We start from the raw sequence: 24,634 nt of genomic DNA, 5'->3' as shown, positions 1-24,634 counted from the left end.
TCCTGATGCAGGGTGGCCATGAACACAACCAACGACTCATCGATACCCATCTCAAGCAAAATTAACCACAGTTTTGTCCTATTAACCAGGTCGAAGGCCGAAGAGAGGTCCATGAATGCGAGAAACACGGAACCCTCCTTGGCCACGGTATATTTAGAGATGAGTAGGTGCAGGTTTATGCATTGTTCGATAGTCCCTTTTCTTTCTCTGAATCCATATTGTAGTTCAGACAACCCACCACAGCTCTCAACGTTCTCCCTCAGTCTGGCCAAAAGTACTCTACCCAGAATTTTTATGGTTGAGTCCAGAAGAGATATAGGCCTATAGCAAGCGGGATCATCCCGCTGGCCTTTATTTTTAAAAACAGGGACGATGGTGGATGTGGCCCAAGAACTCGGGGCTTGGTTATCGTTAACTGCATTAAACACATTTGACAGGACCTCCGCCCACATTTTAGGCGAGTACATAAAAAAGTCAGCAGGGACGCCGTCAAGGCCAGGTGCCTTATGTCTTGTTGTAGCTAATAATGCTTTTTCCACTTCTTCAGGGTTAAAAATGATAGGGTGAACGGCTACTATGGGCAATAGGGCATCTTTAGTTCCTTTATCCTCACCCTCATAAACATTTTTAAAATGATGCAGACATTTTTCGTCGGTGATCACGCAATCCATGGGATCATTTTTATCATCGGAAAATAGGGGCTGTTTGATAATCTCCCAAAATCTCCTGCTGTCCTTCAACACTGCCGCTGAGAGGAGATTTTCCCATGATTCACGCTTAATGATGTCCTTACGATTCTTTATGGCTGCCTTATAATTTTTCCTTAATCTAGCGATGTCATCTCCGACCCTAGGCGAGGATTTTAAGGCTACCAGCAGTGCTCTATGGGCTTTTGAACATGCAGAGTCAAACCAGCGCTTTTTCCCCAGGAGTTCCTTTTTTTGGTTTGGCTAAAAGGTCCTTCGCCACCTGTCCACATATTGCCTCATACGCCGCTATTACTTCTTTACCTTGGGCGCCGATTTGTTTGCAAATATCCACCTTATCCTTTATTTTAGGATTTTTTTTCCGTAAAAGTTCTCCGGGATCACTTTAGCCCATTTCAAACGTCTATCTTGATCGGAGGGCCTCAGGGGATGTACAGGTTTTAACTTTATTGGCGGTGAGCCCATCTGGGCTCCCCAGGCTACTTCGAGTAAAACAGGATTATGGTCGCTATACGGTATTGTAACTGTGCGATAATCCATAGTCCGGTTTAAAATGCCTTGCGAAACAAAGATGTAGTCTATTACTGATCCATGTTGGGTGCCAGTAAAAGTTGGCGCCCTCGGGCCCCTGTCAGGTTCATACAAGTCGTAGTTAGCAAGAAGTTCTTCTAACTCGTACCCCTCTGTGGAATGTTCAAAGTGGGGTCCCAAGGGGGCCTCCTCATCATCCTCATTGTCATTGTCACTACTTCCCTTACAGGCTAGGTTGCATAAATGAATGTTAAAATAACCTAATAATATTAACTCAAAAGCAAACTTGATATTCTGAAATACTGCGTTTAAAATGGTGTCTAGGTTAGCAACATTGTGACCTCTATGTTCGCTATTCCCAGAATTATAAAAATTTACATAAATGGTCCTACTATTGTTGTTTATCACCCTTTCAACTATTAAAATGTTGACGGAGTCAGTATTAATCTGCCTATAGCTACCTTTCAAATCTAAAGAAAACATGGTTACCAGGCCACCTTTGGCTCTTCCCATACGACTGGGGACAGCGGGTTTAGTGAAACTGTTGAATCCATCCCACCAAAAATTGGCGGATGTGTCCCACGTTTCTTGCAAAGCGATAATGTGATGGTTTGAGACGAAGCTCAAACAAGCGTTGTCCTGGCGTTTTGCATTTGAGCCTGCTATATTCCAACTTGTGATTTTACATGGATCAGTTGGTGTCCTAAGCTCTTTTACTCCCACCAAGCACCCTTCAGCTGTTCGTGAGGATAAAGCCCCCTCGCTTATTTCCGCTTCAAGAAGGCTCTGTATAAACTCTGTATTCAGGCTCGGCTTTTCACAGGCCTCCGACTGATGTGATAACAGGGGGGGGGGTCGCACACTTCCGACTCATTGCTCTCTGAAGCTTCTCTAAAAAAAGACTCGCTGTAATCTTCACCAATATAATATTGACCAGTATTTAATGATTCGAGGGTCCCCCTACTGGGAGGGGAACAATCCGATGCACAGCATATGGACCGTAGTCTTATTCCATAAACATATAGATCGAAAAGTCTAAATGAATGATTTCAAGATTTTTAATCTTCACGTAGTGAATATTCTTGCATATTCATGTTCAATGTGATAATACAAGCCAAAAGAGTGTCACTACACAGTCTATAACTCGACCATTGTAATCCTCAAAAAAAGATCCCGATGCATTTCGGGCAGAAGCCCTTTCTCAAGGGATTGCTCTACAAAGAAAACAAACATAACCAGAATAAATCTACTATAGGACGCTGAATAAATACAATCGAATGGGCTCATGCATTAGCCAAATCTTAAGTGGCTATACAGATGGTGTCGAAAACTGAAACAATGTGCCGGATTGCGAAGAAACTTCTAGGTGATGTGACGTTATCCCAAGTTGTGCATACGCGAAAGAGCGTGATTGGAAAACAAACAGTGACAAAAAGCGGTGGAAATAGAGAGTCAACAACGGTACCAAACAAAGGTTAGAATGCGGAAGACGCGAGCGTGTCAATGTGCACGGGAGAATTCTCCCAAGTTTACTTACATGATAGGGTTTACAAGGTGCCTCGCGGCATGCCAGCGGAGTAGTGATACAGTGAATGCGGGGTCTCACGGGAGTATACCGAAAACAATAAACACAAACGAGGGCACAGTGCATAGGGTTAGTAGACAGAAAGGAAGGACCAAGGTGTAAGGTCAGAGTGAAAAAACTCAATCGCCATATTGGAAGTGTCAAGAACACAGTGCAACTAGGGAGATGGTATAAAACAGAAATAACAGATGATATGTACAATGACAGTAATGTGAAAATATTATAAATAGCAAAGGAATTCAATTCGATCGTTCAGCCCGTTGGGCGCCATCGTGGAAAGGAAACGGATCCAAAAATGTTCACGCTTTAGCAAAGTGTTCTTGTTGTTATAGGTTACTGGTACTTGTTCCAGAATCTGGAATTTAAGTTGGGCCACAGTATGTCTGAATTCAGCAAAGTGAGAAGCAACAGTGGATTTAAGATTGTTGGTGCGGATGTTACTTTTATGCTCTAAAATCCTGGTGCGGATTTTTCTTTCAGTGTGCCCCACGTAACATTTACCGCACGGACACTTCAAAAGATAAATGACGTTGTTAGAATTGCATGTAGCGTTAACTTTGAGTTTGATAGAATGTCCTTTCATAGGGTGACAGATGACATTGCCTATGATACAGTTGTTACAATTGGAACAGTTATAACAAGGTTTCAGTCCTTTATACACCTTCTGTGTGTCGTCCTGGCTGGGTTTCGATAGAATTTCTTTTAAGTTTCTTCCTCGTGTGAATGCAAAAATAGGAGGTTGGTTGAACAAACCCCTGAAATCGGGTTCCAGGGTCAAGATGGACCAATGTTTTCGGATGATGGCTTGAAAGCGATTAGACGTCTTAGAATATTTAGATACAACGACCAAGCGTTCTGATAGGACTTTTGACTTGGGTTGCAACAAGGCAGACCTGCTTTTCATGTCACTTCTTGCCATGGCAAGATCCAATATGGGTGTAGGGTATCCTCTTGCTTTCAATTTGTCAAGAGTGTGTTTCATTTGTATCTTGCATTCATCTTCTTTTGAAACTATGCGTTTGATCCGTAGAAGTTGAGCATAGGGTAAATTGTTCTTGAGGCCAGGGCGGTGGAAACTACTGTAGTGAAGAGTGGAGTTTCTGTCTGTGGGTTTGCGATATACAGTGGTGGACCAATCTCCTTGACTCCTGTGGATTTCCACATCTAAATAGTGTATTGGTCTTTCATTATGTTCCCATGTAAACTGGATTCTCTGGTTGAATTGATTGGTAGGAGATCCCACCAAGGAGTACTCACAAGATTTGATACTCATTGTCAAGACAGCATTTGATCAAGGCACCATTAATGACAAGACTCGCAGATTTTTGACACCATCTAATCCCAGACCTCCTGTACTATACATGCTCCCCAAGATACACAAGCATCCTACTCACCCCCCTTTTCGACCCATCGTGTCGACTAGAGGCAGCCTACATGAGAATGTAGGCACATTTTTGGACAAATATCTGCAACCTTTTGTTCTAGCAACCAAATCACATGTCAAAGACACAACTGATTTTTTGCTAAAAATTGAACCTATCATGAATGAGCTTAGAAACACACAATTGATCATGTGCACGGTGGACGTATGTTCACTTTATACCTCCATTCCACACAATGGAGGCATCGAATCTATTGAAGACGCTCTATCCTCATCTGATTTAGATGCTGACCTCAAACTGTTTCTAATGCAATTGACCATATTCACATTGTATCACAGCTATTTCTCAGTCAAAGACAAATGGATTCTCCAACTCAATGGCACTGCCATGGGAAATTCGGCAGCTCCATGCTATGCCAACATCTATATGAAGCAATTTGAGGAGTCCCACATCCTATGCCAGAACAGTTGGCAAGAACACGGCCGACTGTATCTACGCTTCATTGATGACACTTTCCTCCTATGGGAGGGCAACACAGACACTGTGAATGCCTTTCTGGAAACATGGAATCAATTCAACCAGAGAATCCAGTTTACATGGGAACATAATGAAAGACTAATACACTATTTAGATGTGGAAATCCACAGGAGTCAAGGAGATTGGTCCACCACTGTATATCGCAAACCCACAGACAGAAACTCCACTCTTCACTACAGTAGTTTCCACCGCCCTGGCCTCAAGAACAATTTACCCTATGCTCAACTTCTACGGATCAAACGCATAGTTTCAAAAGAAGATGAATGCAAGATACAAATGAAACACACTCTTGACAAATTGAAAGCAAGAGGATACCCTACACCCATATTGGATCTTGCCATGGCAAGAAGTGACATGAAAAGCAGGTCTGCCTTGTTGCAACCCAAGTCAAAAGTCCAATCAGAACGCTTGGTCGTTGTATCTAAATATGTAAATGTAAATGTAAATGTATTGGCATTTATATAGCGCACTACTTACCCGTAGGGTCCCAAGGCGCTTCGACCACTGCGAAACCCTTCCTGGCTTCCCTGAGAGATGGTCCCTTAATGGGTATCTCCAGGGTGAGACCAGGCATCCCCGGCGGTCTGGTGGGGCCGTTAGTGAAGATGAGGCAAGCTAATGCCCAGAGTTGCCGAGTGTGATCGCTGATCAGAGTGGGCACCGAGGCGAGAGAATTATCGAGTCCGCTGACCCTGGTCCAGAAACCTGCCGCGCCGGGAATCGAACCCTGGTCCCGGGCCGTCCTCTGCTCTCGGGTCTGCCGCCTCTAACCAGTGAGCCACACTACTTCACTAATATTCTAAGACGTCTAATCGCTTTCAAGCCATCATCCGAAAACATTGGTCCATCTTGACTCTGGAACCCGATTTCAGGGGTTTGTTCAACCAACCTCCTATTTTTGCATTCACACGAGGAAGAAACTTAAAAGAAATTCTATCGAAACCCAGCCAGGACGACACACAGAAGGTGTATAAAGGACTGAAACCTTGTTATAACTGTTCCAATTGTAACAACTGTATCATAGGCAATGTCATCTGTCACCCTATGAAAGGACATTCTATCAAACTCAAAGTGAACGCTACATGCAATTCTAACAACGTCATTTATCTTTTGAAGTGTCCGTGCGGTAAATGTTACGTGGGGCACACTGAAAGAAAAATCCGCACCAGGATTTTAGAGCATAAAAGTAACATCCGCACCAACAATCTTAAATCTACTGTTGCTTCTCACTTTGCTGAATTCAGACATACTGTGGCCCAACTTAAATTCCAGATTCTGGAACAAGTACCAGTAACCTATAACAACAAGAACACTTTGCTAAAGCGTGAACATTTTTGGATCCGTTTCCTTTCCACGATGGCGCCCAACGGGCTGAACGATCGAATTGAATTCCTTTGCTATTTATAAAATTTTCACATTACTGTCATTGTACATATCATCTGTTATTTCTGTTTTATACCATCTCCCTAGTTGCACTGTGTTCTTGACACTTCCAATATGGCGATTGAGTTTTTTCACTTTGACCTTACACCTTGGTCCTTCCTTTCTGTCTACTAACCCTATGCACTGTGCCCTCGTTTGTGTTTATTGTTTTCGGTATACTCCCGTGAGACCCCGCATTCACTGTATCACTACCCCGCTGGCATGCCGCGAGGCACCTTGTAAACCCAATCATGTAAGTAAACTTGGGAGAATTCTCCCGTGCACATTGACACGCTCGCGTCTTCCGCATTCTAACCTTTGTTTGGTACCGTTGTTGACTCTCTATTTCCACCGCTTTTTGTCACTGTTTGTTTTCCAATCACGCTCTTTCGCGTATGCACAACTTGGGATAACGTCACATCACCTAGTAGTTTCTTCGCAATCCGGCACATTGTTTCAGTTTTCGACACCATCTGTATAGCCACTTAAGATTCGGCTAATGCATGAGCCCATTCGATTGTATTTATTCAGCGTCCTATAGTAGATTTATTCTGGTTATGTTTGTTTTCTTTGTAGAGCAATTCTATGTCAGTCCACGGAGGCTCAGATTATGCTTCTCTTCACTTTACTGACATAAACAGCAGCCAATAAAAACTTTAAACTGGCATGACCCCGGAAGGACAACCCCCTCCAACAGTATGCACCAATCACTATCAAGTCCAATGTATAACTGTCCATGTTTATCAATACGACCTCCTCTTTCTTTGCTGCTGCAGCAGCGAGTTAAGTGCCCTTTACGTTTTCTACTTATTGGTGGTTAATTGTTTAAGGGCGGTGGTTCTTACCGGCGCGTGATCGTGCCCTTGACTTTATTATGCCTAATGTGTTCTTTATGCCTTCGCATTTATTGATGTGTTTTCATACGTTATGGTCTTAGTCCCCACACGTTTATATCCTGTTGCCGATGTGTGCTTAGGCTTCGGCTTCCTTGCCGGTCCTTTTTTCCCGTTGCTTAATTGCCCGTTGAGGGATTTGCCGCGCGTTTGTTGTGTTTGTTTAGGCGCGAGTCGGCAGTGCGCGTGGTTCGCTCGGTAGGGGGCGGTGGAGCAGGAGGAGACAGACGCGAGTCTCTCGCGCTCAGGAGGCAGTCGAGTTCGGCCCCCACACGCGGCGCGCATGCGCGAGGAGCCGACTTTCATTTTCAGTGATACCGGCTCCTCGCACATCGCGCGTCTTTCAAGGCTGCATAAATCCTGGTCTCACAGAACGCCTACCGGAGCGTGTCCGGATTAGAGCCTTGCTCTAGGGGAGCTTTGTGTGCACAAAGGGGTCTCCTTCCACCTCAATCTCAGCCTCAGAGTGGTGATTCTTTCGGACTACAGTGTGTGTGTGTGTGTATTTGAGGCACCCCTGGGCTGCTCCCCCCTGTTGAAGTTCCTCCACACCTCCCTGCTTTAAAGCTATGGCGTACTACGCCGAGGAGGATAACCAATGGGCAGGATATAATGAGTACGAAGAGTACGAGCCACAAGAAGAACAATTGGAGGAAAATTTGGTTGAGGCCCTGGATACCCATGTCCAAGGGTCAGTCAATAAGGCATTGATCAAGGCTCTCAAGCCTTTTACTCACACCCTTCAGAAATATGGCAAGAGGAAGTTTAAGTCAGCCCGGCAGAGTGATACCTCTCCTCAAGCCTCGGCCCAGGTGTTAGCACAGATGGCCAGGAATGTTATGAAGGATCATGGCTCGATGGTAATGGACACGTCTGGGGACTCGTCCCCGTCCCCGCCTGTCACTTCTGATTCTGAGGTGGACTCGGTGACGTCCAGGAAGAAATCGAAGAAGGTAAAACACACCGCCTATAAGGCTGACGATAGTCAGGCGCCGAAGAACCTCCTGTTTGATCCAAACAACATTGTGCACCCTAGGTCCACGGAATGGGTGCCGTGCCCGGAGGTGGCACACTATGTGGGTAATAACCTACGTCAGGGTTTCGACAGTAGTGTCAGGGCCACGCTCAGATCTGAATGTCCCAGGCCATCCTTGACGGGAAAGGTGGCGGATACGCCGGACTTGGACCCCACAATGGCGGCCTTTATGAGAAAGTTTGCGAAAGATCCGAAAAAGGGATTAGATAGGGCCTGGCGAGGGTGTCAGGACAAAATGTTGGACGTAGCTGGACCCCTCACAAAGATTCTGGACGCAGCTGTCAAGGCAAAGGATAGGAAGGTGCCACTGGATGTGTCGGAGATCCTTGAATGGGCACAACGTGCCATGTGCTTTTTAGGGAACGCAAATGTGGCCCTGTCTACGGAGCGAAGACGCTCCTTTCTTATGAGAATCGACTCCCAGCTGGCGGAAATGGCCCCTTCCGAACCTGGTTCGCTCGCCAATGGTATGCTTTTTGGAGACAAATTCGTTAGAGAAATGGGCAAGTACGTTGCCACCTTCTCCGCGCTGGACCGGGCGCAATCTAATATCAAGAAGGTTTTCCACACTGGTGTTTTTGATAGGGCCGGACGCCCACGAGGTCGAGGGTCCGGCCGAGGTTATGCACAGACCTCACGTGGAGCAGATCAGAGAGGCAGAGGCAACAGACGCTCCAACTTCTACCCCTCCCGCGATAGAGGAGGCAGGGGCAAAGGACAGAGAGGATCCTATCGTGGCCAGCAGAATGGTTCTGGAGACAACTCCTACTCAGGTACGACTTTTGTGTCCGTCAGAACATATGGTGGGAGGCAGACTGTCTCTTTTTCTCCACAGGTGGCGCACGCTCACGAGCGACCCTTGGGTGTTGCAGACAGTACAGGGATTTCACATAGAGTTCTATGCCTCCCCGAGCCAACGGCGGAGGCCGAATGCCCTGCATTTTTCCCAGACAGAGCAGAGTTTCATCGACGTAGAGATATGCTCCTTACTCCAGAAGGGCGCGATTGTGGAAACCGTTCCACACGACCTGGGCTTCGTGAGCACTGTCTTCGTGGTCCCCAAAAAGGACCAAGGGTATCCGCTAGTGTTGAACCTCAGGGAATTCAACGGCTGGGTGGTGTATCGACACTTCAAAATGGAAGGTATACACCTGCTGCGCGACATCCTCCTAGAGCAAGATTGGATGGTACGCCTGGACTTAAAAGACGCCTACCTGGCAGTGTCCATTTACCCCCCTCACCGGCGTTTTCTACAGTTTCAGTGGCGCGACCAGTGGTTCGAGTTTTCGGCTATGCCCTTTGGACTGTCATCCGCCCCATGGTGTTTCACCAAGTTGATGAGACCCGTGGTACAGAACTTGAGGGAACGGGGCGTTCGCCTCATCATTTACCTCGACGACATACTGATTTTAGGTCGGTCGCCGGAGATGGTGTCACTCCATCTGTCCTGGACGATTCAACTTCTTCAGGACTTGGGTTTCCTTCTGAACTTGCAGAAGTCCATCTTGCAACCTTCTCAGGTGATGGAATTCCTGGGTTTCCAGGTCGACTCGGTGAAAGCTCAACTACTCTTACCCCTCAAGAAGAGAGTGGCTATCAGGAAGGAGTTGAGGAGAGCGCTTGCCTCTGCGACAATCTCCTTGAGGATTTTGGCGCGTCTGGTCGGACTTCTAGCGTCATCTATCCAGGCGATATTTCCGGGCCCTTTACATTACAGGGCCTTGCAGCGTTTGAAGGCATTGCACTTGCGCAAAGGTCTGACTTACGCTCAACAAGTTTCCCTTTCGCCAGAGGCTCGTACGGAGATGAACTGGTGGTTAGAGCATATGGATGCGTGGAATGGCAGAGCCATTTTCGCGGCCACCCCGGAGGTGGTGATAGAGTCGGATGCCAGCCGCTGGGGCTGGGGAGCCCGTTGCGGCTCGGTGGAGACGGGAGGTCGATGGTCCAGCGACGAGCTGAATCTCCACATCAATTGCCTGGAACTTCTGGCGGGTTCCTTTGCGATTCGCACTCTGTCCTCTCAGAAAGTGTCATGCTGCATTCTCCTACGCATGGACAATGTGTCCGCGGTGCGATACATAAATCGCCAGGAGGGACCAGGTCTCGCCTCCTGGCGGAGGTAGCGAAGGATTTCTGGCATTATTGCCTGGCCCATCAAATCTCGGTGACGGCGGAATATATTCCGGGGTCTGCCAACGTGACGGCGGATTGGAACTCTCGATACTTGAGAGATGCGAGCGATTGGAGACTGCACCCTCGGATCTTCGGGGCATTGAACCACAAATGGGGTCCGTGTGTGGTAGACCTTTTTGCCTCTCGGCTCAACAGGCAACTTCCCCAGTTTTACAGCTGGCGCCCGGATCCCTTGGCGATCAGCTCGGACGCCTTCCTTCAATCGTGGACGACGGGCATTCTGTATGCGTTTCCTCCATTTATCATGATCCCGAGAGTTCTGGCTCAGGTTCGGAGGCAGAAAGCGGAATTGGTCTTGGTCTCACCGTGCTGGAAAGCACAAGCGTGGTTCCCGGTGGCAATGAGTCTCACCTGTGCAGCGCCAGTGCAAATTTCGTCGTTCCCGGATCTTCTCACGGACCCGGTGGGTCTTCCCCACCCGTTGGTCCTTCAGAATCAGTTGTCCCTCATGGCGTGGAGACTTTCCGGCGACGTTGGCAAATGCCGGGAGTTTCACAGGACACTCTCTTTTTCTTATCTCAGGCATGGGCACCTTCCACCCACAAGCGATATGAGTCAGCTTGGAGACGATGGGTTGGTTGGTGTAACGAACGGCAGGGGGATCCGATGGGATCCGATATTACTGTCATAGCGAATTTCTTATCGGAACTGGCGCGGTCTGGTCTGGCTTATCGAACAGTGAATAACTTCCGATCGGCGATCTCCGCGGGGCACCCGCATGTTGACGGTAAGCCCGTTGGGGAACACCCTTTGGTGTGCAGAGTAGTCAGGGGAGTCAGCTTAGTGAAGCCCCCTCAACCCAGGTATACTGAACTCTGGGACGTGTCAGTGGTCCTACGTTTTTTGGCGGCCTGGCCGGCTAATGAGGGTCTGTCTCGCAAACAGCTCTCGGCTAAACTTACACTTCTCCTCTGCTTGGTCTCATGCAGGCGAGTGTCGGATATTCGGGCCTTGGATTTATCAGGTAGAGTATTCACTCCCACAGGAGTTTCTTTTACGATCTCTAGGCGTACAAAAACTCATACAAAATGTATTGCATATCCTGCATTTCCTCATCACAGTAAATTGTGTGTAGTCAAATGTTTGAAGGTATATGAGGATTGTACTAGAGAATTTAGAACTGGTTTTGGTCAACTGTTGATTTCATTACAGAAACCTTTCCGCCCAGTCACCAGTGCAACTCTGGCCAGGTGGGTTACCTGGTTGTTGGGCCTGGCGGGTATTGATACCTCTAAATTTGGGGCTCATTCTGTGAGAGGGGCTATGGCCTCAAAATCCTTTGGTGCCGGCTCTCGGCTTCAAGATATCATGACTGCGGCAGATTGGTCTTCTGATTCCACCTTTAAAGTGTTTTATCATAAGCCTATTGTGGATGTGGCCTCGGTGGTGGTGGATAAACTTTAAACTAGCATAATCTGAGCCTCCGTGGACTGACATAGAATGAAAAATTGTCTAGCAGACGCGACAAAGAATTTTCAATTCTATTAAGGACACGGAGGCGAGGATTATCCCACCCGGGCTTGCAGGATTGTATTTCATGCAATATTGTATGGTTGATGAATTCTTGTACCCACCCGAATGATTGTTATTGGCTTGTTGTATTTCCAAGTTTGGGAATGGCCATTACGACTTATGTTCTTGTTTCAGGAGATCAGCACAAGCAGACATGAGGTGAACAGTCTATGCTCTGGAAATCTGTGACGTGGTGCAGGAGGTGCCTTCCTCGACGATGGATGCGATGGTTGCCACGTTGGCCTCCGGTCTTGTTGGACTGATGATGTGTCGCAAAGAAAGAGGAGGTCGTATTGATAAACATGGACAGTTATACATTGGACTTGATAGTGATTGGTGCATACTGTTGGAGGGGGTTGTCCTTCCGGGGTCATGCCAGTTTAAAGTTTTTATTGGCTGCTGTTTATGTCAGTAAAGTGAAGAGAAGCATAATCCTCGCCTCCGTGTCCTTAATAGAATTGAAAATTCTTTGTCGCGTCTGCTAGACAATTTTTCATCCCTTGAGAAAGGGCTTCTGCCCGAAATGCATCGGGATCTTTTTTTGAGGATTACAATGGTCGAGTTATAGACTTTGTAGTGACACGCTTTTGGCTTGTATTATCACATTGAACATGAATATGCAAGAATATTCACTACGTGAAGATTAAAAATCTTGAAATCATTCATTTAGACTTTTCGATCTATATGTTTATGGAATAAGACTACGGTCCATATGCTGTGCATCGGATTGTTCCCCTCCCAGTAGGGGGACCCTCGAATTTTCTAGCTCTGCGCAAACACTGCTTGGCCAGACAGTGTTTCAACCCGGTTGCACGCTACAATCCATCACCAGCACAAATTCAGTCTATCCACGCTGTGCGAGTTCCCACTCATTTTTGATTCAGTATTTAATGATGGCATGTTTCTAGCCTCACATTCTGAGTCAGTTCCAAGCTGCAGTCAATCGCAGTTGTTTAGGTCGGACAGAGGGCCGTACCTATTCCTCATTCCGCCTCCCCAATCAAAGGGAGTAGCTACCTGACCTTGACCTATAACTGACGTATTCCACATTGGTTGTGGCGTGTTTGGGTGAAACAAGAACTGGTCGTTTCTCATCCGTGGCACAAATCTATTTCTCCGGCCAATAAAATCATGACTCAGGAAGCCAGGACCCCATCCATTTGTAACTGGATCATATGGCATAGCAGGCCTAATATTTAGCTCTTGCGGGTAGATAAATCTTCCAGTCTCAAAGTTAGGCATGGGCTGGAAACAGTCGTTAGGGTATCGAGGTCTAGTACCCCCTTCCCAACTGGTGGCATTGGTAGCTCTCTTGGCTTTAGGGGTGTTAAAGAAAGTGGCAAGCTGGGTCTCGCTAAAGAAAAATTTTAGGGTGAGGGGGATTATGGAACCGCTACGACGTTGGGGTGGGAAGATATTGGTCAGAATGTTTGGGAGGACATCCGCATTAGCAAAGTTTATGATTACGCAGTCCCCCTTAAATCTTTTGGGCTTATTCCCAATTCAGGGTACCCTCCTGGTCATGACAATATCCCCTGCTAAACTATCCAGCCCTTTCCGTGCCATATGCATATTGGTAGTGAGCCAATGTAGCGCTTTATCTTTCAGACCCTGTTCAGATTCTATTTTATCTTGTGATAAAACAGGGACATTTGCTAGTACAAGCACTACCGGGGAGGCTTCCAGAATGAATTGAGCTGAGTCATCCTCTTGTTTTGATCCTGCTGTAGCGGCGGTTGTTGTGGTGGGAAAGACTCCTACTGCTGCTTCCTGTCTGGGTGCCGATATTAATGGAGATGGTAGTGGCTGCTCATGTAGGGTGGTCTGTGATGCGTTCACAGTTGATATGACCTCCGCATCTGTGGGCACCAATTTTGTAACAAGGGAGGATAAATTCTCTACCTCTTCGACCAACTTGCTATGGACTCCACCCACCTTTTTGACCTCTGATGTTAATTTATCCAGTTTCCCGATCAAAGGCTTAATGATTGTCCTGATCTTAATGTCAATCATTTCTTGTATCCGATTAAATAGATCATCATCAATAATGCGTCTTGACTCCTCTTCAACGTCAAACTCCACATTTTTCACATTACGTCTTGGGGGTGGCATGGCCAGCTTTTTCCTACCTTGTTGTTTCCCCCCCCGCTTTGACTGAGATTTTCTGCAAGATCTCACAGCCCTTGGTGCGGGCTGCTCCGGTGATAAAGCATCTTCCACTGTAACTATCCGGTGATTAGAGTCAAGACCAGTGTTAACAGACAAATCTACTAAAACGTCAGAGTCTTCTTCCTCGCTGACATGATCTTGTGGAATAAGATCTGAACTACTTATTGAGGGAGTCTCTAGCAGTATATCCGACGTCACTGTGATTGGTGCGCTTGAGGACGGGCTTTCTGGTGCTAGAACTGGGGATTGGCTCAAGCCTAAGGATTGCCTTCTCTCATTATTGATCTTACTGACCTTTTGTATGACATAGGAGTCCATGGTGTTGAGTGACTCAGTAGCGACAGGTGCCCGTTTCTTCCCCATGTTGCCTACAGGCTATAGCGAATAGGCAGGATGGATGAGCGGTGTAACAGGGTAGGGGTCAGGAACGATGGGCAAATAACAGCAATGCGATGAGATATAGACAACTTTTGTGCGATACCTTATTGATACCAAGCAGTGGACGACAGGGGGGTGGCCTCGCCTGGCCTTCTCGGGCCTCTGAGGGCCACAGAGGGCCCGCCCTTTGCCCCGGGCGTCCCGCTCGCGTCCCGCGACGCTGAGGGCTTGCTCCTTAACAAGCCCCTCCTGGCACGTGTTGCGCGTCAGGGAACGCGCCGCCGCAGAGCCAGCCGGGAAATGAAGTCCCGTGGTGGCAGGGCGCGTCTGGAGGGAGCGGTGACTAAGCTCCTGTATAGCCGGCCGTTAATCCGCCTGGTCAGCGCCTCGCGTGTGCCTGGAATTCTCCTCCTGGACCTCAATCGTCAGCAGGTATGTCTGTAGGTAGATTAATGTCCCCCCCGCTCCCCCGAGGGCTTGCTCCTTAACAAGCCCCTCCTGGCGCGTGTTGCGCGTCAGGGAACGCGCCGCCGCAGAGCCAGCCGGGAAATGAAGTCCCGTGGTGGCGGGGCGCGTTTGGAGGGAGCGGTGACTAAGCTCCTGTATAGCCGACCGTTAATCCGCCTTGTCAGCGCCTCGCGTGTGCCTGGAATTCTCCTCCTGGACCTCAATCGTCAGCAGGTATGTCTGTAGGTAGATTAATGTCCCCAGGACTTGAACTCAGCAGGCCACCATCCCTTTGATGGCCACAATTCCTAGTGAGTCACAATTTGCAACCTACCTCATTAATATTCATGAGGTAGGTTGAATTGTGACCCATTACGAATCTGTGGCTTTGCAAATTACCACACTGGTTGCAAAAACAATGGCAGCAAATTGTGACCAGTTGTACGTACATCTGGCCCAAGAGTCCCACAATGGCACAAATAAGGGGTGCTTAAAACCAGGAATCTTAACAGCAATCTCAAGAAATATCTTTACAGACAATAAAGATTGTACAAGACGACTTCTGAAGAAAGATTACCTCTCAGGAATGAAGTCCCACCTGATATGTTATGATTCCATCAGATGCCAAAATAAATAATCCCTGTTCTTCCTAAAGGATGGAGTAGATTGGTAAAGTCTGTCATCAGTGTTTCCGCTAGGTTCATTTCTCCTACATGCTGATATGAGAAAGGCCTCTGGAGGGATTCCTACTCGATGATCCTCATGAGAGGATACTGGAAATGTTAAACGTTTCTGTGGTTTTTAACCATAGAATTAGTGTCTGCTGATTTAGCATATTGGGCAGCAAACAAATGTCCTGTATGGAATTTCTTTGCACAGTGTTACTTTTGTCCCTCACGATGAAACCTGAATAGCAGAAGATGATATATATATATCTGACTTTAGAAAAAACGTAGTGTTTGGTGTCCAAGCAGAGGGAGAAAAACTAGGACAAAGAACATACTTTAGAACCCTAATATGGTGAGTTCAGAAACAAAAACGTTCTAACAAAATCAGCATAGAAGCAAGGCACACTGAGGAAGTAGTGTTCTGTTAGAGTTGAACATAATTCTTGTCACCAGTACAAGAGGAATTAATAACCTTGCTAACTTTCAATGAGACGAGATGCTCAAACACTGACAGCCTTTAGGAAGGCACCTTCGCAATCTCAGTAAAAAGAAAACAAATGAATGACTGTATGAACTGTTCCACTGTTCTGAAATCTGAGGAGAAGGATTTTGGAAGAATTTAAATTTTCTTCTGACTGTACTGACTATGAACTGTTCCACGGTTAGGAAATCTGAGGAGAAGGATTTGGGAAGAGTTTACATTTTCTTCAGACTAGGAAGCAAATCACCTTCCATTCTTGGCTGTTGTGTACTGTTCAAAACGAATATGCACTGCAGTTTCAGGATATGTTGCTAACCATCCTTCTGTTGTATTAGAGATCCAATCAGTATTGATTTATTTATTTATTTGTTGATTAATTAAAACCATTACAACAAAGAACAGAAATACAAAGACAACACATTACCAGATTAAATATTCCAGGATACAATGCATAATGTTGACCACAATCAATTAACTTTTTCCAAAAAGAGATAATTTAAAATTATTATTTCATTTTTAAAATAGACTGTAGGGCTTGGCATTTTTCAGGGATAAAGTGCACGTATATCGTTCAATAAAAATAATTACCATAATAAATAGAACATTATCTAAAAAGTAGTACTCTAAAAGCAAACAATTAATACATTAAAAAGAGCCATTAAAATAATTCATCATAACCTAAAAAACAGCAGCATCCTCATTTCACATCCGTAACAAATTTAACATATACTTTGGGTGTCAACCTTACATAATTTCATTTCCACTGTAAGCATAAATTTTACAAATTGGTGTATTATATGGACGTTGACACCACTTAAGCAAAATATTAATGCCGATCTACATGTCCTAATTCCCATTTCTATAAAAATAGGTTTTAAAATTGTTTTCCGTTCCTTCATCATTTTTGGGCATAGTGTTACCATATGCAGCAAGGTTTCATCATATTGCCCACATAGCCGACAAATATTTGATGCCCATTTGGACTTCCATTTGGGGGTTCCATCTTTGGTTGGATGAATTCCAAACCTTTAATAACATGAATTTGTTCTTAATTAAGGGTTTTTGATGAAAAAGTAAATAGGGTTGGATCATCATTTTGTCGAAGCAATTGGCAATGGTGAAAAAGTTTTTTTTCACCCCAACTCATATTTATCCAACACTTCTGACAGCAAGGCAACGGTTGAATTAATTAATTTTTCATAAACCATTTAACTCCTTGTTTCGTCTTCCAGTTTGGGACATTTGAATTTTAGGAGACACTCGCTAAATAACCCTGCCAGCTTCTAGAATATTCGCTAGTTGAAATCTCGATCCAACACATATTGGCCAACGTGCCCTCCTCGGCTCGAGATAATGCCAATAATGTTTGAACAAATGCAGCTTTACGGACCAAGAGCTGTTGTCGTAAGCCAAATTCCAATCTTAAATTGGCACGTGAAATCTGCCTAGGAATCCTAAATACTGATTTATATGTCCTTGCAACTATGGCCTCCAATACTTTTACGTCTCTACCCTTAAAAATAATGGACCCATAGTCCAGGGAGGGGATAAGTTTGGCTTTTATGACTTTAAGTAGGTGGTCATAAATGGGGCATACTAATCCAAAACATTCTTAGATTCTTAGACTTACATGCGAAATGGAGTTTGGCCCAGGTCACTTCATAATACAATTGCTTAGCCCTCCAGATTTCATTCTTATAACCCCTCTTTAGTTTTCTAATTTTAAGCGACGTTAAAAAGTAGGAAGATCCCTTTGCTTTTTTGTACACTAATCTTATTGTTTTGTTAAGAGACCGTTTCATATATAATAAGTGTTGGGAAAACCAGCCTGGGTTCCTAGGATTCAAAATTACACACCCAGATGTTCCCTATTGGGAAATTTATTCAATAGGGAGCCGCATAAGGTGGGCCATGGGGCAATCATTGGAGTTTCGTCAGAGTATTTGACCTGCGCATCAAGGATTAGAAGAGAGAGAAAGTCAATGATATCTATCTCTGTTTTCTCATTCCAAATTAACATTTTTAAATTAAAAGTGACCGGGCCGTTCCCAAAATTTTAGTCTCTGGTAAATACTCGAAGGATAAATTGATCGCAATAACTTGCGGATTATGGTCGCTCTCCATCCTTGGCACAATCTCATAACTTTGAACTTGTTCTGAGAGTTTATCTGACAATATCGTATAGTCAATTATAGAAAGACAGTCAGCTTTATTAAATGTTGAAAATGGCTCTCTATCATATAACATCGTTCGATTCTATTTAATAAATTCACAATTAGACCATGGGATAAAAGACCTGAATGGGTTGCCTGCTTTTTTTACGATAAAAGATGTGTTAAAATCTCACGAAATAATCATCTGAGCATCCCTATGATCATAATATAGCACTTTCACCATTTCCTATAACTGGGTAAGTTGGAGTGATCGCACCTTTTTTTTCGAACTTAAATAAACATTTAAAATGATTAACGATTGACTGGCTATTAATTTAACACATTGAATCCATTTAACTTGGAGGTCTATTTCATAATGTTCAACATTAAGACTTAAAGAAACATAAATTGAGAGTCCCCCACTAGGTCGACCATATGCAGCGTCCCTGCATGCTGCATTCAAATATTGGATATAGCCGATCAGCGGAGTGCTGATCAGATTCCACTTTTATTGCAAAAGTAACAAATCAAACAATTTAAAAAAACCTACAACATTTACATCTTCTACAAGTGTGTTAAAACCATTAGTATTCGAAGAGCAAATTCTGACTGCTGTCGGTGCATTGAACGAAGTACCCCAGCATCAATCAATCTTTGCTGTATTTTTTCAGATAGAATAGCCGGGAGCCAACTCCAATCATCCGCTGCCGCATGAATCTCTTTTAGTTTCTCACACACTCGTGAACCTGGCTGACAGCTTTTGATTTTAATGCCACCTAGCCTATTTACAGCTGAAGATGGACCTGAAGCGCCTTTCAATACTCTAATTTGATTAACATCGGTTTGTTTTGGAGTCTCCTTCTTCAATATGGGTATTAGTGGGGTCGGATATTGCAGACCGTGGAGTCTCCATACTTTAATTCCCCAACTTTAAAAGTTGTTAGAGTTTGCTAATATTTTCTTTACAATATCATCCTTTAACCACGTCGTGATGGTTATCTCCCTATTATCACCCTCTAATTTAAACTCTACAGAGTCCAGGTCCTCAGTTGCAACATCCTTAAGATCAGGAGTTGCTTTTAGTAATTTCAAAATGTTCCCTCTGTTCAAAATAATATGTGAACCGCAGGTCTAGTATTGGGGGCAGAAAGCCACTTTTCGATTTTAAACCTGCAGTTTGGGGGATTCAATATTACTCCTAGGCCCTTCACCGGATCGATCAGTATTACTCCTAAGCGCTGATCCATATTCCCGGCAGACACCAACAGAGAATTATCTTGCAGTTTGAGGGATTCAATATTACTCCTAAGCCCTGGACCGGATCGATTAGTATTACTCCTAGGCCCTGAATCAGATCGATCCATATTCCCAGCAGTCACCAGCATGGGGTTATCCGGGCGATTTAAACTATCAGGTTGCTCTGACTTGGGTTGAGCCAGAATACTAGAATCCTCAACCTGTTCATTCTTGTTAGGATGGAAAGGGGAGGGATTTACTAATTTTCCATGAGACAGCTTCTGGTCTTGTACACAGAGCTGTGCTCCCTGACTAATTTGATCCTTATGTGTAAGGGAAGGGTTTACAATTTTGTCATTGGCCATATATTGCTCTCCTTTTGAGACCACTCCATCATTTCTAGACCAGACTGACCCTATTTCTTTTAAATAGTGTGTTTATTATTATTGGACCCTATTAATTCTTGAACTGGGATAATCTCATTCTGGGAAAAGTTTTCGTTAAACTGATAAGAGTTTAGATCTGCATTGGATTTTCTTGCCCTACCCGGTTCTCTCAGATTGGCAGAATCTGGTTTTTAGGCCCCACATTAAGAATAGGCTCTTCCTTTGACCCTTCACTTCCGGCTTTACTGCATGGCATAACCTTTTTATTGACTTGAGGTGCAATCGAAGGTCTAAAAATTGGGTAGAGAGATACTGGACCAGAATTCAAGTTTAATGGGCCGCTATTGTTTACTACGCCGGTAACAATTTTTTTATCCCGGGCTGCCTTGTTGTGAGCTTTTCTCAATCTTTTTCTCGCCCTTTTTGTTAAAACTTCAGGTACTCTTGTTTCTTCAGTGGCCAAAGTTACTGTTGAGCTGCTCGTATTTGCCTCCTAATTTATCATTAATTTAGGGGAGTGAGATGTCTCTCAAGGTACAAGGACCAGAGGATTTTTTTCTATAGTTCCAGTATTTCTTAATTCTTCAGTCCTCCCATCTTCCCTACCGGATAATAATTTTACTTCGTGGACCATAGAACCAACAATTGATGGCAGATTAGAGATTTTATCAATCAATTGAGCACACGTGCAGGATATTAACTGATTTTCTTTATCAGCTTGAACTTTAGAAATCAAAAGAGTTAGTTGAGGGACAAGACGTCTGAGCTCCCGGCTCCGCAGCCCGTCTGCTGAATACATGCCATCCTGATCTTTAATCCTGCCTACGGCGCGAACAAATATAATCACGAATGCGCTGACACTTATCCGCATTCCTCCGATGTCCCCGCCGGCTTTTTTGGTCGAGGATTTATAGAGTTTGCCGACTTTGGACTTTGCCCATGCACTCTGGCCCGACCACCGACACCGCTGATCACGTACGGTGATACGACCTGGGGCAGGACCGGCATCTGGGGAAATGTTGCCGGCTGTGGAATGGGCGGCTCGGCGGAGCCCTCTTAGCGACGGAGAAGATGCCTGTGTGGTTGGATCCGGGCTGGCGATATCTCCTTTGTCATGCTGCCAGCGGTCAGAGCGGTATCCATTTTGAAGCGCCTACCTCCCGCATTGCTGTACAGCCGGGGGCTCTCACATCGTGCGAGCTCCTTATTGCGAGCAGTATCTCTTTTCGCCTTCAATGTTCTCCCTCCGCCCTATGGAGTCGCCATCCCCCCTCCGGTGTGTGCCTACTGCAGAGATGGTGCCGGCGCCGGTCTACCTTGCCGAAAAGACGGAAGCTTCCATATCCCTGACGCAAGCTGCCCTGCCTACCGTTGAGCCGGAGGGTGCCCCGGTGGCGCCTTTGCATACTGCTGCCATGCTGAAGCGGGGAGCTGTCCTGACCTATGGTGATATCCTTCTAGCCCTGGAAGACTTGAGGGCGACATGGTGGCTAAACACTCGGGAACTGGAGCGGAAGATTGATGTCGCTATGTCATCCAGGGAACTATTGCGATTGTCTGACCCCCCAATGCCTCTCAACCCACTCGAGGTGGATACAGTGTGGCGACAGGGGGATACTGTGGAACGTCCTTTCCCTGGTTACAGTGTCGAGTGTTCTTTGCATGACGGAGCTGCAGATACAAAGTTCCCTTCCACTCTAAAAGCTGAGACTCTGCCTCTGCAAGTGTTGCCACGGCTTCCCCAACATCGCCGGAGTGTGTGCCGTTCTGTGGGGGAAAAGGTGTTTGCCACTTTGGACGTGGTGACGGTCGATGATTGGGAACTCTCGCTTCTTCCTCTGCTTCTTCTATGCCGGGAGCGGCCATCTTGCTCCTTTGTTCTGCCTGAAGTACATTTCCAGTGGTGGCCATGCTTGGAGGGGTTTCAGCGTTCAGGCCAGGGCTGATGTTGCCTCCCTTGATGATCCTGCTTGACCGCCTGGCATGACCCGGACTTGAATACTTGTCGATGTTTTTGATGTGCCGCATGCGTGTAATCCGCTATTGTAGACTGCGGGGGTGGATATGTGGGGCCACCTAAGATCGGGCCAGGACTGGTCGATTTCCTTTAGTGTGCTGTACGTATTGGCGGGCGGGGACTAGGATGGGACTGCTTTTTGTCGGGTTTATTCGCACATTTGGAATTTAGTCTCCCCACCTGCTGCTTACTTGCTACTTCATTTGTGCCGATGATACTCAGGGTGGGGGATACTTACGGGGCTGGTGGTGACCGGGAGTATGCTATATTTTCCTCCTCCTGCCTTTTCTGGGAGTCGGCGACTGGGATGTTCTTTCCCACTCGCCAGACTCTCTTTTCCCTCTTGGGGTTCTCTTGGGGCGACAGGCATGCCTATTGGGGGGGGGGGTGGGCCGTGGCCTTCCGCTGGTATGCAGGGTGGGGGGATGGGATGTGTTCTGTGTTTTTTCTTTGTCTCTATGGCCCTCTTTCTCTTTCTTTCTCTCCTCTTCTTCGGTTTCTTTTTCTTCTATGTTCCTCGGGGTCGGGGTCCAGTGTTAGTAGGGAGTTTATTGTGTTCTATCATTCTGTGGTATAGCGTTTGCTCTTAGTTCCCGGATAGCGGCCTCCTATTTCCTTACAAATGTCTTCCTCTATATCGCCTCCTTCTGGGTGCTCCTTGAACGGTATGTCTATCCTGGCCAGTGATCTGCTTCGACTCTTTTCGTAGTTTACTACAAGTACTCGACAAAATTATAAAATTAAACCTTTTCCTATCCTGACATTATTGTTCTATGTTCTACCCGACACTTCTCACTCAGAGATTGCCTTAACGGCGTTCTGCCTATTGGTTTTTTCTCATATCCTTTTCTAATATGTCATAGCGGCCGGCCTCGAGGGGTTGTAGGCAGACGCTGTGTATTGTGCATTTCACAAAATAAAGGTTTAAAAAAAAAAAAAAAAAAAAGAGTTAGTTGAAGAAGCTTCGCGTCAATTTCTACAACGTGTGTTGATAAAGTATTTAGAATGTCTACCTGAATGTCTAATTTATCACAGTGGAAATTAAGAGCTTTGTTATAGAATTCATTGTATTAAGCAAACAATCCCATACACCATGCTCAGAATTACTAACATTGTTTTCCAAGGTGTCTGGTTTTACCTGAAAATTTCCATGAAACTTTGTTGGAAAAGATAGATCTGTGGAGTTAAAGGAATTACAATGCTCATTAATATCAAACTTAACATTATTGCTCCTACTAGCTGCACCTGGAATCAATACAGACTTATTGATACAAAAGCTATTTTCCAAAATTATACTGGATTTATCCAGATTAATAGGACGAGCCTCCCCAGTTGGGGAAAGATTATCAATCGGGCTTAATACTAAGTCATCGCCGCCACCCTTAATAAGTGGCTTAAAAACATTATAATCAGCCTCTACAGCCCCATCACTGACATTATGATTCGAACCCGAAGAAATTTCAATTACCGAGCAGACACCAGTTCCACTCTCTATAGATCTTTTTTTCGCCTCTTCCGTTCCTAGATTTTGTTGATTCTCCACCACAATTAAATCAGTAGGCTGGTCAGTTTGCTGTTCCACCGTATTAGGACGGTGAATTTGTGCCTGCATCTGCAACTTTCCGGTGTACACTTGTAAGTTTTCCGACGGATTAACACTGGGTCTTGTGTGACTTTAACCGGCTTTGGAAGCTTTTCCTTAGGGCTACTCACTTCCGACGCCTTAATTTGACCCAAAATAGTTTTAGGATCTTTCAATGGGGATGAATGGCCAACAATTAGGTTTGGAACCAGAGAGATCGACTCATCGCGGGGCCTTGGAAGAGACAAGGCAGATTTAGGCTCAAGGTCTTCCCCCAGTTGAGCACTATTTAAACCTGATGACGATACAAGAGAAGTAAATGAAGATGATCTACACTCAACGCAAGAGTTGCCGTTATCCTTCTTAATTTGAATTCTATTTTGCTTTTGGGTATGGTACTTAAAAAAGTAACTCTTAATTGACGGTTGAGCGTCGACGTTGGAAATATTCTGCATCTTCCCAGGGGCTTCGGTGGATAACGGTGATATACTCAGCTCAGCTGATTCAGTCAAGCAGTCCCTTGATGTAATAGCCCCCTCATCTTTTCCATATGATTTAGACTGTGATCCTGCTTTAGTTGAAGCATCAAGTCTCTGACGCTGTTTTAACTTCGGTGGAGCAACGCGTTGGAGACCTGATCTCATCGTTAACCAGCACCTTAATGTAACTTCAGTAAGCTCAGTAGGTTTTAACAACGTAGTAGATGAAGATTAAGTTATGATTAAGGATTAAAGAGTTAGGGGATCCTCACGCCACCCAAACAGGTCCTGTTATTCCTTTGTTGCTCTTTGATGGTCTTTGACCCCTCTTGTAAGTGACCAACACACAATTGCCGTTATTGGCAAAACCTTTAATATGAGACAGGCAGGGCAAATGGCGATGGGCCGGGTACGGCGAACAGCACCCGTCGGGGGATGACGGATAGGGGCCTGCGGGCACTAATCTGTATATCCAAATTGGGTGAGCCGGGCGATGTGGTGGATTTATGCGCAAGTTTATGTAAATGGGAAGGGAGGATAAAATGCAGCGTACTTGTGCTCTGCTCTGCCCAGCTCCAGATAGCAAATCACTGGGCTCCTCTCTCCAGCTGAGCTCCCAGCCAGTCTCGCTGCATCCCCCAGTACCTAAACACCCAAGTGAAAAGAGAGAAAGGGAGAAACAAAAACGTGAAATCCTGTTGCCTCATAGGTCTGGTCAAAAACGTCTGCCTTCCTTGGGTAATTCTGAGTATTCTTAACAATCATCAGAGCTCAGATACCTCAAGGGTAATAATCTATATGTACTTGAAATAGTACAGTATCGAACGCTGCTGCTCC

At 45.4% G+C, this 24,634-nt stretch overlaps 2 protein-coding genes across 6 annotated transcripts in view; one reads left to right on the top strand and one right to left on the bottom strand.

The window, feature by feature from the left end:
* Nucleotides 1-24,634, bottom strand: part of WNK1 (WNK lysine deficient protein kinase 1) — a 1,566,458-nt gene that overhangs the window by 274,365 nt on the left and 1,267,459 nt on the right. The gene's annotated exons all lie outside the window — the stretch shown is intronic.
* Nucleotides 7,627-11,959, top strand: LOC147733952 (uncharacterized). Its single transcript, XM_086953572.1, has 2 exons — nucleotides 7,627-8,866; nucleotides 11,937-11,959. Exons 1-2 carry the CDS (start codon nucleotides 7,627-7,629, stop codon nucleotides 11,957-11,959), a joined length of 1,263 nt encoding a protein of 420 aa, XP_086809698.1.

The sequence above is a fragment of the Lissotriton vulgaris genome, chromosome 1_2 (assembly GCF_964263255.1).
Source record: "Lissotriton vulgaris chromosome 1_2, aLisVul1.2, whole genome shotgun sequence".
NCBI lineage: Eukaryota > Metazoa > Chordata > Amphibia > Caudata > Salamandridae > Lissotriton > Lissotriton vulgaris.
This window is presented reverse-complemented; position numbering and strand designations above follow the sequence as displayed.

Coding starts and splice junctions, on each gene's coding strand:
- LOC147733952 (XM_086953572.1), top strand. CDS start 7,627: ATGGCGTACTACGCCGAGGAGGATAACCAATGGGCAGGATATAATGAG. Junction 8,867..11,936: donor TGGAGACAACTCCTACTCAG/GTACGACTTTTG, acceptor TTCTTGTTTCAG/GAGATCAGCACAAGCAGACA.